Here is a 16135-nt window from a genome sequence, read left to right on the forward strand (position 1 = left end):
GGGCAGAGTGATGTCTGCAGAACCAAAATGGGTAGTTCCGTCAAATGGCATCAAAATAAATGGTTGGACCGAGAGCTTTCAAGAGCAAGCGAGAAGCATGATAAAACCGTTTGCAAAAATCAGCCATCTGTGGTCCTGTCTGGAGACCAAAGCTTCCTCTGGCTCATTGCGGGAAGATGTGTCTCTGGCCACCAAATTTTGTGACAGGAGGGGAAGCGATGACCAAGCCTGGGATGCAGGATCATGTGCGGAAACCTGTGTCCACACAGAGAGGAAGCCTCCCTCCTGTTACTAAACTTCTACAGCCAAACAGCGCAGCCTTATCATATTTGCAGGGCAGGGCGCTCTGCTCCAGCCACGGGGATGCCAATGCACAGCGTCCCTTTGAGTCTGGCCACGAGGGCTTCATCCACCCAGGAGCCTAGCACCAAGCAAACAAGCTAAGTGTAGGTAAACAGGAATACGGACTGGCTCTCAGCAAAGACACCTGGTCAGTTTTCCAGGGAACCTCTCCTTTCCACCATGGGTGAGGCTGCCTCTAGGAAGCCAGGACAATGCCGAGCTCCTGCAGAGGAGGGTGGCCAAGCGTCCTGCCTGTGTGCCAGCTTCCCATCCACCCCTTGCCTGCCCACTTCTGTCCAACTGGATCTGGGGTGCTTTCCCCTGCCTAGTGGCCCCCTTCCTCGTGTCTCATTTCTTGCACTCAAGCACCTCATCCTGCAGCTCTCAGCTGGAATGGCCCTTCCTTTAGGCTGATACGGACGCCCCAATGGAAGGATGCACACCCACCGGAATCCTTTACTCTCGTTCACAGCACCCATCAGAATATGTAATCACATGTTTATACGAGGGTTAATTTGGTTCCCGTCTGCCTAGCAACGCCCAGCCCCCAGCCCAGCCCAGAACTGTAACCTCCATGAGGACAGTGCCAGCTAGTGCTTATTTGCGGGGCTCAGTAGGTGCCGGGCCGTCAACGGAGTGTGTCGGTGACAAATCTAAACCTGTACATGTATATGTTTGTCAAAATACCTGTCCATCCATCCATCCATCATGAATTGATCAATCTGTCTGGCTAATCCGTCCATCATCAGTCTAGCCATTTATTCATCTACACATCCATGTGACTATCCATCGCTTTGGCAAAAGGTGGCTGACTGTTTACAATGGAGGAAACCATGAAAAAAAAATGCTTTAAAACGGTTGGCTGGAAACTATACGGGGATCTTTTGTATTTAATTCTTTGAATCCACCAGGTTCTGGAAGCTCCACGTGCTTCTGTGCCCCAAGCAGCTGTTTCCTTTCCTTCTGCAGAGGAACAGCCACCACCCAGGAGGTCCTCACGCACACGTGCCGCTCCCTCCTGGGCCCGGGGTCCTCCTGGGCTCCGAGCTGCCCATGGACTCGGCACCTTCTGAGAACACATCACAGATGCACTGGTTCTTGAGCTTCTTGGTCCCTGCCTGCCTGCCTGCCTGCCCCTCCCCTGGACTGCGGGCTCCTACAGGGGTGGGACCTGTGCCTTCCGTGAGGTTTGCCGACCACACGCCCGCTGGGGACAGCAGCCTGGCCTGCACACAGCTGGCTCGGGTGGTGAGTGTGGCCCCAGTGAATGCCCGCGGCTCTCAGACGATGAGGCACACAGAGGCCAAGGACCTGGCGCCGGGGCAGAGCAGGGACACTGTGCCTTGGGCTTGCCAATCTCTAAACAACACCTTGGGCTCCACCTCGAACACTGCCAGCTCTCAGAGACTCCTGAACGTCCCCAGCTTTTCTCCGTTAGGCAGAGGCCCTGTGTTTTCAGGATCAGGATCCCCATCTTCTCGCAATCTGCAAGGGCTTTCCCGCAAGCATGTGGGAACAGACAGGATGTGAACTGACCCTGGGACACACTTAAGAGTGACGCCCCCGCCCCCAGCGTGGGTTCCTGTTTTTCTTGGGGATGGGGTGGGGGACTGTTTCCTTCCTGGCTTTGGCAACGCCACCCCCACCGTGGGCACTGCCGGGAGCGCCTTGTTCCCCTTTGCAAAGTGAGAGGGCTGGGAATGATGTCGGCCCCTCAGGGTTCTGCCACCCACACTGAGAGTCCCGATGAAGTCCCCCCAGGACACGCGGCGTCAGGGGTGAGAAGGCTGGTATGTGGAGCCGCCTGCTGCCCCGGGCGGCTGGCGCCTCCCCAACAGCCCCAGGCAAAGACCCAGGTTGCCAGACAAGCTCCTGCTACTTCTGAGTTCCCCCAGGAAGCATTGTTTTTTTCACTCAACTGTGTTTCATCAAATGACAAACTTTCTGAACACCTCCCCCGACCCCTAACTTCTACCTTTTCAGGTCACTACTAAAAAACTTCAGCCTCCAGAAATACAGCTTGTTGGAAAAGAAATCAGAGTGTGAAAAAAAGCCATCATTTCGAATTCTAGGCATGAACATCATCACTGTTTCCACTCGACTGATACTTCAACTTTGTAGCGAATTCCTAGGTACAGCTGCACCGAGCTCACAGGAAAGCACGCCTGGCGTTAGAGGCGGTGGGGAAGGCGTCCCTCCCTGCACGCCCGGCTCTGCCTGTAACTTAAATCTCCAGGTGGGAAAATACATTGGGAAATAACGTTCTCTTGAGGCTATGAACACTGAGAACTGTTTTCTCTTCACATCCTCCCCTTGTGGACATTCCTGGCAGTGACAGTCCCCGAGGTCACATACCAGTGAGCAGCACCTGGTCCTGATTCCCTAAGGCCAAGAAGGCACTGAGGCACCCAGGGAATTCAGCAGGCTCACGGCGCCTCCCACGCCCAGCGGGAGGTGTGCCCTGGCGACATCGCCCCGCCTGCCACGGGTCACCCCGCCGGACACATCCCTTAACACCCTGTTCCCACCGGAAACTTCCTCTTCTGCACCCCGCCACCCCCTCCCGCTCCTCACTGGTAAACTGTAAAAACAACATGTCAGCATTAACATTAAATGCAAAAACACTAACTTGATGTCCCTGAGAGTTTCATTTTATTTTCAGGCTTTTTCATCTGTTGCAGAATGAAGTAAAAGTTCACTTTTCCCCAAAAAAGGGAAACCTTGCAAAGGAAACCGCAGGCAGGACCAGACAACACTTCCAGGCAGTGCTCACAGGCTCGCGGGCCCCGGGCTGTGCCCTCCCCGGGGCCTCCAGGACGGGGAGGTCGATTAGACAGAGTGAGGCGGGAAGCCCCATAGAAAGACTGGCAGGGCCCCCCCCGCAGGGACCCCAGGCAGGGCCGCTGCTCTCCTGCCAGCGCCATCCTTTTCCCCGGCCCAGAGGCTCTATCTCACTTTTTGCCTCTGAAACGGCTTATTTACCCCTAAAATTCTATTGGTTCCCTGAACTGACTCCTGATTGGCTATTTCCCTTACTCCTGATTGGTCCATTTCCCTAACTTCTGATTGGCCCATTTGTAGTACTTCATTTGCATGGAGCTCACTCCTGATTGGTCTATTTCTACAAAGCTTATTCCTAGTTGGTCAACTTCTGTTGTACTTTATTTGCATATGACGTTGCAAAGTGTAAACTGGCAGCCTATAAAGGCCTGTGTAAAGGGATCCAGAGCTTGGAGTGTTAACTCCTGTGGGCCTGCTGGTGTAATAAATCCGAGTTCCCCAACTCTGAGTGCTGCTTGGTCCCTCTCCTGGATCCAGGTTGTTGTCACAACTGAGCTATAACACTGAGCTGTAACACATTTTTCCACAACAAGAGGGTGGGGGAGATGCCATGAGCTTCCCTTCCACCCTGGGGGTGGTCTCTGCTGCTCCCAGTGACTCCTCACAGACCACCGGGTCTCCAAATCCCGGTGGGTTAAATGGTACCTACTAAAAGCCAGGAAAAGCCTGCCCCATTCCCAGTGGCTTTATAGGTCCTTCGGAACTGTGTGTCGAGGAAAAGCTTAACAGCCTGTCCTCGCTTATGGGATTCCTGGAACGTCTTGCAGGTGCTTCCCGCCCCTGCCTGTCAGAGGCACCAGGAGGTGGGGCAGCAGGGACTGGACTCAGCACTGGCACACGGTGGCCCGACTGCAAGGTTTGTAACATCACCTTGGGGTAATTTATCTGTTTCCTGTATCTCTCCCCCACCTTGATTTCTAGGCCAGAACTTCCATGTCAATGTCATGCCCTGCCTGTCAGTGGTTCTCCGATTCCCGTTCGGGCGTGGGAAGGTGAGGTCAAGACTGCACATGATGGACATCTAAGATCCATCAGCTGGATTTCGCTCTTGCTGACACCCTGACATCCCTCTGGCAACCTGGGCTAGAGAAGCTCCCTGGGGGCCTAGACGGGCACCTTGGGTACCAAAAGGCCCTTTCCCTGAACCGTGTCAGCAGCAGACGGGGAAATCTCCGCCTTCCCCCTTTGGGGCTCGTGCCAGGGTCACTTCTAGGTAATAATGAGATTCTTCACTTCCACTCCCAGCTGTGGTGGCGGAAGACGCTCCCTGGGACACGGAGAAACCCCAGGTGGCATCTGCAGGCACTTGGAACATCCCTCATCCTTAAGACGCTCCTGCAGCCTGAGCTGCAGTGTCTGAGAACAAACCTCCCGGTTACATGAGCTGCATCACTTCCAACCTGCATGTTTCAGTGCCAGAGGGACAGAGACCATGGCTTAGGGTTTCCCCACGATGCATTTCCAGGTTGCCACACCCAGGCAAGGTCAAAGGCCACGTTCCTGATTCTCAGGTGCAGCGCATTTCCCCGGCCAGCTGAGCTGCCCTGACGTCACCTGCCCACCACATCACATGTGCTCCACCAGGCAGGCCACGTGAGGGCCCTCAGGGCAGACTCTGAGGGCCACTGTGCCAAGATCTGAGCTGCTTCTCGGGATGTGCTACCTTAGCCAATCCATCTGTGAGCTGGCCCCCATCCGTGGTCATGCCTCACTAAGGAAGGTGATCGGGAATCAGAAATTAGCCAAGCATGGCACCCCCGTAAGTACCTCCACCACCATCCTCTCTCGCCAGAAATGGCACACACCCCCAGACCAGACGCTAAAGAATAGTTTTTTCACTTTGACCTCCCCTTCTACCCTGGGCCAACATTACCGACATTTAAATTCTGGTGCCCTGAATTAGAGCAATTGTCTACACTCTTTAGACTGAAGAACACGAGCACCTGGTCCAGGAAGCAAGCCCCCTTCCCCATTGCTTGTTTAGAAGGGAGCCCACCCCGATTCATAAGAAGACAGCATTTATGCTTTTGAGTGCCTGGCGATGCCACCTGCCTGCAGAGTGCTGGGCTGAGTGGCAGGGAGGTCTGGGTACTCACTCATAGGTCCAGCACAGGGTCATCAGCTCATACATCTCTCTCGGACACCCTGGAGGGCACCCCATCCTCTCTCCTTTCTCCAGCATGGCAGAGACCTCGCTGCCTTTCATTCCCTGAAACATGCAAAACACACCTGAGCTTTTAAAACACAGCATTCAGCGAAACACAACTAACACAATCCAGCCCCGAAAAAAAACAAGAGTGCACACTGTGTGACGTCCATGACATCAAGTGCAAAACAGAAGCACCTAATCTGTGATGCTGGAAGTCAGACGGGGCTGCCCTCGGGGTAAGGCTTGTGCATGGAGCGGGTGCAGGGGGCTTCTGGGGTTCTGTTCTGTTTCTTCATCTGGGGGCCAGTTCCATGGGCACGTCCCATTTGTCAAAATTCATCAGTCTGTGTTCTAGGATTTGTGCACTTTTCAGTACGTATATTTTGATTTAAAAAAACCCAAAAAACGGTAACGGAGCTGCCAATTTGATAATGGGAGTAGTCATTATTTCTATTTCAATCCTATTAAATGTTGATTTGGGGATATATTTATGCATATTTAAATGTGTGAGACACAATAGAAAAAAAAAACCACGCACTGTCCAGGTAGCTTCAAATGTTTCTTTCAGTTTTAGAAGAAACTGAGATCATACTAACTGCCCACTCTCAAAAGATAAAGACTCAGAATGGGGGCCCAGATCTGATGACCGTCAGGGTCCGGTGAAGACAATCTGGTGCTTATCTGTTCTGGTGGCCACGTAATCAGGAAGTGAAGCAGAGGTCACTCACCCGATACGGCTTCTGCCCGTAGGAGAAGGCCTCCCACATCAGCACGCCGAAGCTCCACACGTCGCTCTTGCTGGAGAACTTGTAGTAGTTGATGCACTCGGGGGCGTACCACTTCACGGGCCACTTGCCGTGCGTCTGCGCCTGAAACACACGGAGACGCCCCGTTAAGAAGAACATTATGGCCACCGTGTTGGTTCACGGCAGCCGAAGGTGGAAGTCACCATGTGACTGTGGACAGACGCGTGGATACATGAGATGGGTATACTGATGCAGTGGACCACCATCCAGCCTTAGGAAGGGAGGGAATTCTGGCACATGCGAAGGCATGGATGAGTCATGCAGTTACCTGTTACTAGACCCAGTGAAATGAGCCAGTCAGGTCACTGAGGGACAAACACTGTGTAACTCCACTCATCGAGGCCCCTGGAGGAGTCCGATTCATAGAGACAGGAAGCAGAACATGGGGAGAGAGGGACGGGTGGGGCGCCGTTCAATGCGTACAGAATTTCAGTTTGGAAGATGAAAAGAGCTCTGGAGATGGGCTGCAAACAAAGCACGTGTACTTCACATCGCTGAACTCTACCCCTGAAATGGGTGAGGCGGTCAAATGTAGGTTGTGTGTATTTTACCACAATTTAAAAAAAATGAAATCATGACTCGCAAAATGCCTGTGTACGTATGTTTGATTTGAGACTCAAAAATGCAATCACATCGTAAAATCTTAAGTTTTTAAGATTTAAATACGTATTTTTGAGATTCAGACTGAATTTTTTTGTAGCTTTTAGCTTCTTTCCCTCACCTCTCGCAGCTCCTTGGAGTTTGGCGTGTTGAGCCTGAATATGGCTTCATGGTTATGCTCCACGAAATACTGGACTGTTCACAGGCATATTTCAGTATTACTGTATATTAATAGCTATTAACTATACTTGATTATATTATTTATAATATAATTATATATTAATACTAATTATTTTGGGGTAGACTGCTAGTTGTCATTTAAAACAAAGTTTTAAACTTTCTAATTAAAAAAAAAAAATAGTGAATGGCCATAAAGAGATGAAAATCTTGCCCAGCAAAGCCCTTCCGTCGGGGCCGGGGGCTCAGGCTGGCATGAGTTACTCCTGCTCCCTTGGGTGAATTCACTTCACTTCTATACTATCTTCTACGTTCTCTTCTTCTTTATTGGTTTCCAGAGATTAACTGGCTTACTTTTCAATGGTGTGTCGTTTAGTATCAGTGGCAGTGGGAAAGGCTGGCCCCCTGTTCTCTGTCATTCTTCCGCGCTCCCCTGCATAGGGTGGTCCTGGCTCTGCAACGGAAGCCTGGCAGCCTCCCCTTCCTGCCTCCTGAATAACTCGCTCTCAGGGCCCAGCCGCCAGGATGTGAGGAAGCCCAGGGCACACGGGGAGGCCGCGTGCAGACGCGTCGTTGTTTGTGAGCACAGCCCGGTGGAGGTCCCCGACCACGGTCCATGTCGTCAGTCATGAGCTGTGTGAGTGCGCTGGGTGGGAGTAACCCTCGCGCCCCCTCGGGACCACTCCCCACTGGGACGCTGCGTGGAGCAGGGGGTGCGCCCCCACCAGGCCCTGCCCGCGCGGCAGGGGTGCGAGGGAACCCACGCCTGGCGTCGCCCTAAGGCACTAAGTTTTGGGGTGACTTGTTCTCTCACTTCTCCATCTCCTGTTTGGGTCTATGTTTTGGGTGGTCTATGTTTTCTTCTCTCTCATTGTCGTGATGAAGTGCATGACCCAAAGCACCTCCAACCTTAAAATCTCTCTTTTTTTTTTTTTACTGCTGTGTATGTCTGGCTGTCATTCTAGGCGAGCTGTTCCCTTTGCTCCATTTCCCGGCAGTCCCTGGATGGGGCTCACTGGATGCTTTTCTAGTGAAGGCTCATGTCTGAAGTGGCTTTGCTCGGGGGCCAGCTCCTCTATGAAGAATGCAGGGAGGAGCTCTGCTCCTGTCGGTCGTCCTTTGTGCTGACTCTTAGCTGGACGAGATCTGCTATCTGTTGCCACCTGCCATTCCCCCAGCTGGCCTCTTGGAGAATCGTTGCAGTGGGGGGCAGTGTGGTCACTTAACCGTGCTTCCCCAGCCACTCAGGGAAACCCCACAGCGCCCCATCCTGCCATTCTCTGGTTAGACCCTCAGGCTCTGTCCTCTGTTTCTGGACCACCAGACACTCCCAGGGAAGAGTTGGGAATCTGTCCTTGGCACCCTTTTCCACTGCCTGGGCTCAACCCCACAGCATTTTCCAACTGACCAACTTAGACTCTACATATGCCCTGTGTTTGAGTTCATATGAGGATGGGGCTTTCATATTTTTTCCCCCTTGTTTTAGTTCTGATTAGTTCATTTGAGGGTTCAGAGAGGGGCTTCGAAAAACCCTGCAAGAGTCAACCTGTTCAAACTGTATATTCCAAAGTAATTCAATACAATAATTCTATTCTTGTTTTTTTTTAAACAAATTATCATTAATACCCTGATTCCCTGTTGTTCTAAGGAATAGTTTGGAAGACATTATTCCCAGTAAGTCGCAAGTTGTGATATATTACAGTGTTCCCATTTGTTAAAACAAGAGAATCAAAGCTTATGAACATTTCTTACATAGTTATATTTACACAAGGAAATTGCCTCTTGAAACCCTACTGTAATAAAATAAAGAAGACACACATTTGCATTTCAGATTTTTGCTACCCGCTGCTCTGAACGTCAGCTGAGCTGTCCCTACCTTGTAGTAGCTTTCATCAGCACGAAGTGCTTTGGAAAGTCCAAAGTCACTGATCTTGGCGTAATGTTGAGTGACCAGCAGCACATTCCTTGCAGCCAGATCTCTGTGCACAAAATTGCACTCCTCCAAATACTTCATCCCCATGGACACCTGATGCACCAGCTCTATGATGTTCTTGTCCTTGACATGCCTGGAAGTCACAGAGGTGTCGTCGGCAAAAGTGAACGGTAGTTCATTTCAGAACAACCAACCATGCCCCTCGCGCAGACGGAATGTGAATCCACTCATTTCCTTTTCTTCTCAAGCAAGAGTCACAAATGGTGACAAATAACCACGTTAACCTACAGGTGTTCAAGTGCGAACACCATTCTCCTGGTGTTTAACTGGTAGAATTTTCAAGGCGTGCTTTGAATTGCATGGAAAGCCGTGTAAGGGGGTGGTCAGACCTGTCTCCCGGAGACTCAGGCGTCAGTGGGAATCCCAGTTCCAACACTGAACAGCTGACAAAACCAACCCTGAGTTTAGTAGGAACATAATGTAGCAAATGGGATGGAGTAATTAGTGGCTGTTAATATAACTTACTCCACGTGAGTCCCTACATCCCCACCGTGGCTGCAGGTGAGCACAGCATGGCTACTCCATCGACGGCTGTCCTCAATAAAGACCAACAGATATTTTCAGAAGTGATTACTGAAAAATATCACTGGTTTCCCTTGTAAAATGTTTATTTAAATATTTATTTTACTCTAATTCAGAAAAGATACCTGCACCCCAATGTTCATAGCAGCACTATTTACAACAGCCAAGACATGGAAACAACCTAAATGTCTACTGACAGATGACAGAATAAAGAAGCTGTGGTATATTTAAACAATGGAATACTACTCAGCCATAACAAACAATAAAACAATGTCATTTGCAGCAACATGAATTGGACCTGGAGATTGTCTTTCCAAGTGAAGTAAGCCAGAAAGGGAAAGAAAAATAAAGTGATATCACTTATATGTGGAATCTAAAAAAAAAGTCACAAATGAACTTATTTACAAAACAGAAACAGACTCACGTAGAAAACAAACATGGTTACTGGGGGAAAGGAGGTGGGAAGGGATAAATTGGGAGTTCAGAAGTTGCAGAGACTGACTACTATATATAAAATAATAAACAACAAGTTTCTACTGTACAGCACAGGGAACTATACTCAATATCTTGTACTAATGTATAATGAAAAAGAATCTGAAAAGGAATATATGTATATATATATATATGTATGACTGAAATGTTATACTGTACACTAGAAATTGACACAGCATTGTAAACTGACTATATGTGAATTAAAAATAATAAATCAATACATAAACAAACAAACAGGTTAATAAATACTTCTTTCAAAAGAGCACGCTCGTTCTCCCTGGTAAGGGTAGACTGCTTGCCAAGATAGTCTAAGAATGATTCTCTGCACAGGCCCATACAGAGTGAGCAAAGGAAAAGATAAAAAATTTGCACAACTACGAGCACTTGATCCCAAGACTGCACCTCTCTTGCCGCCCCGTGCAAGAGCCCTGGGTGTGGACCAACACCGGGTAGGCGTGGGAGGAGAGGCAGCTTCTTGTAGAAATCAGGCTACTGTGTATGTTGGGCAGGTGGACTCTGCCCCTCAGAGCATAAGCAGTGGGGGCGCCTAAAGGTACCTGTTCTGCTGTAAATATTTGTTGAGTGGACCGAGCTCCGCCATCTCCATGACCAGCATCCAGGACTCGGCCTCGCATATCCCGATCATGCGCACGATGTACGGGTTGTCGAGCTGCTGCATGACGTTTGCTTCTGCTAATAATTCATCTTTAAGGGCGGGGTCATTGGCCTCGTTTTTCAAGATTTTCACAGCCACTGTTTTCACGACTCTGCGAAAGAAGTCATAACACATAAGAAATTTTTCAAAGTGGCTCACTCGTACATAATTATTTTCCATGAAGCATAACTCCTATGCTAGAAATGGTACCTGTCACAGAACAGAAAGTCATCTTGAGAAGCCATGTTGAAAACGATTAGCTTTCCAATCATGTTCTCTCATTTTATAGACAAAGAAAGTAACATCTAATTAGTTAAACATAATGGGGGAGCACTGAAGATTGCCCCAAGCAATTGGAAAGCCTACACATTATGGAATATTCAAATAACTTTCAAATAAACTTTGCAACCTATGACATTCATGAATTCCAATAACACCTTGAGATTTACCATCTCAAGAGTATTTCTTAATGTATGTAAATACAACTTTCCTTTAATATATCTTACAATGAATTTCTAGATGCAGAATTAAAAAGCATACACTATTACAGTTCATAATTTACAAAACACTTAAAAAAATAAAGTTTGTTCATTTTAAGCAAGCTTTAACAAGTTTGCAAAAAACAAATTATTTCTGTTTTCTAGTAAAAACATCATCCAGGTCATGTTTGAGCTCTTGAAACCATTCTGATATAGCAGGGCTTAAATATAGGAATGGAACTCAACTAAGCATGATTTGAAAAACTGCATCCCTCTGGGATGCAGTTCCCAGAAATGCTGGAAGTATTCCTCTTTTGTTGAACTCTGAAACGGGAGAATAAAAACAGAACTATCCAATGAAATAGGTAAAACAACAGAATAACAGAGTAAGTCGGACATAACATTCAGAAAAGCACATACAGCTTCAGCTTAGGACTCAAAGAGTATTTATATGCTTTGTGTCACTGGACAGAAGCTGTAGCTGCTACACAGATGGAGGTTTAGAACATCATCAGCATCCTGGGTCCACCCCCTCCCCGTTCATTCTCCTCCTGAGACCAAGGAAACAGTCTCCTCTGTGACCTCTGGACAGTTTACTGTTTCACCTTTTACGTTTCAGTCTACCATCCACCTGGATGTGGTTTTGTGTACAGTCTGAGGTAGGGGTCTAAGTTAACAAGCAGACACCTCTTGATTCTCCCCAATGTTTAAGGAAGAAAGAACACCCACAGACTCTTCCAGAAAAGAAAAGAGAAAGGGAACTCCCCAACTCATTTTACGAGGCCAGCATTAGCCTGATGCCAGGAACAGGCAGAGAAATTACAAGAAACTAATGTGCTGACAACCTCTCATGAACATAGATGTAAACATTCGACGGGAAATGTTAGTAAATTAAATGCAGTGATTTATGAAAAAGATAGAATGATACATAATTCACAGACAAGGTGGGTTTATTCCAGGAACGCAAGGCAGGTTTAACATCTGGAAAGTCCATCAGTGTAATTCACCACATAAACACAACAAAAGAGAAAGAAAACCTGTGGTCATATCAGTAGAGGAAATAAAAGTCCACAGAAAATGTAAGACCATTTATGATTAAAAACAAATCTCTCAGAAAAGTAGAAACAGAAGGAAACTTTCATAATCTGATAAAGAGCAGCTATAAACCTGATGGTGAAATATTAAATGTTTTCCCTCTGAAATAAGGAATGAGGCTCCTGCCACTTAAATTTAACGTCAAACCACAGTTCCTAGTTAATGCAGTAAGACAAGGAGGACGTATAAGAAGAGTAAGGATTGGACAGGATGAATACAATCAAACTGGCATCATTTACAGAGAATTTCTGGGTCAAAGAATACATAGATAAACTACTGGAAATAATAAGTGGAAAATAATAGGGGGCTTCAGCAAGACTGCTGGGCTTCAGGCTGACAGGCAAAACCAGTCCTAGAAGAAATAGCAAATAGCAATTTAAAAATTATACCATATATGTTGACATCAAAAGTACTAACTCCCTGTGAATGAATCCAACAGGAAAGTTGTGCGAGACCTCTACGCAGAAACTAAACAACTGTGCCGAGAGAAACCCGAAAGAAATTAAAGACGACCCCAGGAAATGGAAGGGTGGGTCGTGTTTATTAATTGGAAAACTCAGTGTTGCAAAGACGTCATTTTGCCCCAAATTGACCTACACGGCCTCTCCTCTCCCCAAACCTCTAGCTGAAATAATGCATCCATGGTCACACCTGCTAATTTACGTATTTAATTAAGCAAAGAATTTCAGCATCGCAAACTAGTTGAGAAAATTTATGCCTTAATACAGGGTAATTTATATTCATTTTTCAAAATAAGTGTAAGATTATATATGTGTATATATATACATATATATTTAAAAATAAGCATAGCTGTCATACACACACACATATACACATTACACACACACATACACACACACATCACACACACATACATCACACACACACATACATTACACACACATATACATCACACACACATACATCACACACATACATTACACACACACATACACATTACACACACACATTACACACACATATACATCACAGACACATACATCACACACACACACATCACACACACATATACATTACACACACACACATTACACACACATATACATTACATACACACATATACATTACACACACACTACACACACACACATACATCACACACACATACACATTACACACACACATATACATTACACACACACACACACATATGGTGGAAGGGGCAGGATTAAAAGCAAAAGTTTCCGTGTATACTTTTGTCTATATTTTTGACCCTTGAATCATGTAGACCTCCTACTCAAGAAAAAAAATTATACAAATTCCTTAAATTCAGAATGGCATCAAAAAACTCAAACCCAGTTACAGTTATCTCAGAAACATACTAACTCAAACATACACATGCAAAGAGAATTTGTTTCAAAGGACTTCAGAAACCAGTATTTTCCTGAACATTCCTTGTGGGGTGTCTTCTAAAGACCAAACGAAGTACGAAGAGATTTTTAGCAATGTCACAATTCCAATTGTTGTATCACATGTATTCCCATTTGAAATGATAGGATAAAGCAAATAAATAATCAGACGAATGATATTTGTCATCAGGAATTTTCTGGTTAAGAAGAATGAAACAACTTAAACAATCAAAAAAAAAAAAAGTGAAAGCACTGTGGCATCATTGAATGATTGCATTTTAATTCAACATAAAGATCCAAAAAAATTATATAGACATTCAGACTCGTTAACAGAAGTGTTTGGGTTATAAAATATGACGTTTTTATCTTCTTGTGTTTTGTCTGTTTCAATTTCCTAATTCTCTATAAGGCACGCAACTAACATAATAACACAACCAATATAATAATATAAATAATACCACTAATATATATAATTATTATATATGTAGCTAATATGCATACTGGATGCTTTCCTTGTAATTGTACCAGAAATGAACAAAAATTACACTGCTGATGAAAAAGGATTCAGCAGTGCCGGGTTATAGTTCGTGTCTGGGATTAAATGAACACGATACGTGAAAACACTCAGGAGCTTCTGGAATGTGAGCGCGCGTGCGCACGAGCGGTGATGTGAGGCGCACAGCCGTGACTTACTTCTTCATCTGGTAGTAGCCCTTCTTCACGGTCCCGAAGTTGCCGGAGCCCAGCTCCTTGTCCTCCAGGGTCAGCAGCTTCCGGTCCAGGTAGACCTCCTTGGGCCGGATCTCCTCGGGGTCCGCATATGGGCTCTCGTAGACCTCGGTGTCCATGGGCAAGGCCTCGCGCTGGGCTTCTGCAACGCAGGCCAGAAACACAGCACCCTGGGGCTGGGTCCCACGTGACAGTGCCACCCTCCTGCATCCTGCGGGCACACCTCCCCTTTCGAGCCCTGGGTCACCCGGGGCAGTTGCGGGGCCTGTGGGCACTCAAGACGCGGTCTCCCACAGCTGGTAACGGTGGGGAAGGGAAAGCCTTCGTCCCTGTGGTACCTGACCCCTCTTCTTGCATCGGGAAGGGGTCTTTGTGCCAGAGGCAAAGTCAGACGGGGTCTTCCTAACGGGCTGTGGTGGCTTTAAACCATGTCTGAAAATTCTGACCCTCTTTCATTGAGAGGTGGAGTCTGCGTCATCTCCCCTTGGTGGCTTCTGTAACCGTGTCACCCCCGAGAGCACCGCAGGAGCGAGGCTGGTGGCATGCTCAGGTGAGCTGCCAGAAGGCCATGCACCTTCTGCCTGGCCTGCGGGAAACTGGCTATTGACGCTTCAGTGCCGTGCGGGTTGTCCGGCTGCCCCGAGCCCGGCTAGGCTGGGAGAGTGCCCAGCCGTGCCGGGCGCAGCGACCCGGCCGGGAGGCCCCTGGGGCTCCGCGGAGGCAGGGAGACGCCTCAGTCGGCCTGAGCGCCCCTCCACCCGCGCTGGCCCGGCCCCGCCCGCTGTCTGACGGGAGAGGCCCAGCCGGGCCCACCCGGGTTCCTGACCCGCCTGAGGGTTTGCACGACTACGGTGGTTTTAAGCTAGTAAGCTGTGGGGCGGTTTTGGGGGAGTAATAAGCAGACCAAGTTCACCAATTAAAAAACCGCCTGGAAAACCTAAGAAGGTCACCCAGCGGCGATCATCCGGTAAGTCTAGCGGAGGCCTGCGGAGGCCGAGGGGCTGTCTTCCTGAACCCTGTCCCTCTCCAGGCCTCACAGAATCCGGATTCCCACAACTCGGACATTGCTCCAGTGTCCACCAGTCGCCCACTACCGCACCGCCTGCTGAGACCACCCTGTGGGCACAGACGCCCTGCCACGCACGCAATCTTAGAAAAGGAAGCTGTGAGGAATACTGGTGATCACTGCGAGAGAGGAGAGATTCCGAAGCAGCAGGACTGAAGACCATCATCAGGGCGGCCGGTTTATTGGGAGGGAGGCTGTGCAGGCCATTTCCTCCGACAGTCTCCCCTGTTCACAGGCACGTGGCACCTGCCACCGGCCGCCAGCCCACAGGGCCGCTCACCGCCAGCCGCCGCCACGTCACAGCCGCCGGCAGCGGGGTGAATTACAGGCCGGCCTGCGGTCTGCAGTGAGCGCGGGGCGTGTCCCCGCGCTGCGAACGCCCAGGGGCTGCAGGAGCGGTTCTCACCTCTGTCGTTGGCAGGCCCTCGGTCTGGCTCATACGGGTTGAACGACACCGAACTCTCTGGCCGGTTCTCTTGGGATGAGGAGGTCTGAGGCACACAAAGGATAAGAGCTCAGTTTTCTTCATTGGTAACACTGTTGAGTTCATGTGGGTAATTATTTTTGCTTTTAAATCATCACACTTCAACTTAAGCAGGGAAGACAAAGGAACGAGGAAAAGAGACAGGAAAACAGCAGACAACAACATGGCTTATCTCATCCTTCGGGCAACTGCTGGGGTGCTCGGAGACTTAAATAGGACCCCTGCTCCTGCAGTGGGAGGGCCGGCAAGGTCCCGGGGGTGCTGTGAGAGCACGAACCACGCCGTGGGGGTGAAAGTCCCTCCCACCAACACACCCTTTCAAAGCCTGTTTCCAC

The 16135-nt window shown here is 48.4% G+C and overlaps 1 protein-coding gene across 2 annotated transcripts in view; it reads right to left on the reverse strand.

Moving 5' to 3' along the window:
• Window positions 1-16135, reverse strand: part of SYK (spleen associated tyrosine kinase) — a 90555-nt gene that overhangs the window by 3503 nt on the left and 70917 nt on the right. For both annotated transcript variants that reach the window (XM_032471118.1, XM_032471117.1), the window contains 6 exons: window positions 15723-15807; window positions 14215-14392; window positions 10480-10689; window positions 8792-8981; window positions 6061-6201; window positions 5280-5392 (listed from right to left, as the gene is read on the reverse strand). In XM_032471118.1, coding sequence (XP_032327009.1) covers window positions 5280-5392; window positions 6061-6201; window positions 8792-8981; window positions 10480-10689; window positions 14215-14392; window positions 15723-15807 — 917 coding nt within the window. The remainder of the gene's footprint in view (window positions 1-5279; window positions 5393-6060; window positions 6202-8791; window positions 8982-10479; window positions 10690-14214; window positions 14393-15722; window positions 15808-16135) is intronic.

This window comes from Camelus ferus, chromosome 31 (assembly GCF_009834535.1).
Source record: "Camelus ferus isolate YT-003-E chromosome 31, BCGSAC_Cfer_1.0, whole genome shotgun sequence".
Lineage (NCBI taxonomy): Eukaryota > Metazoa > Chordata > Mammalia > Artiodactyla > Camelidae > Camelus > Camelus ferus.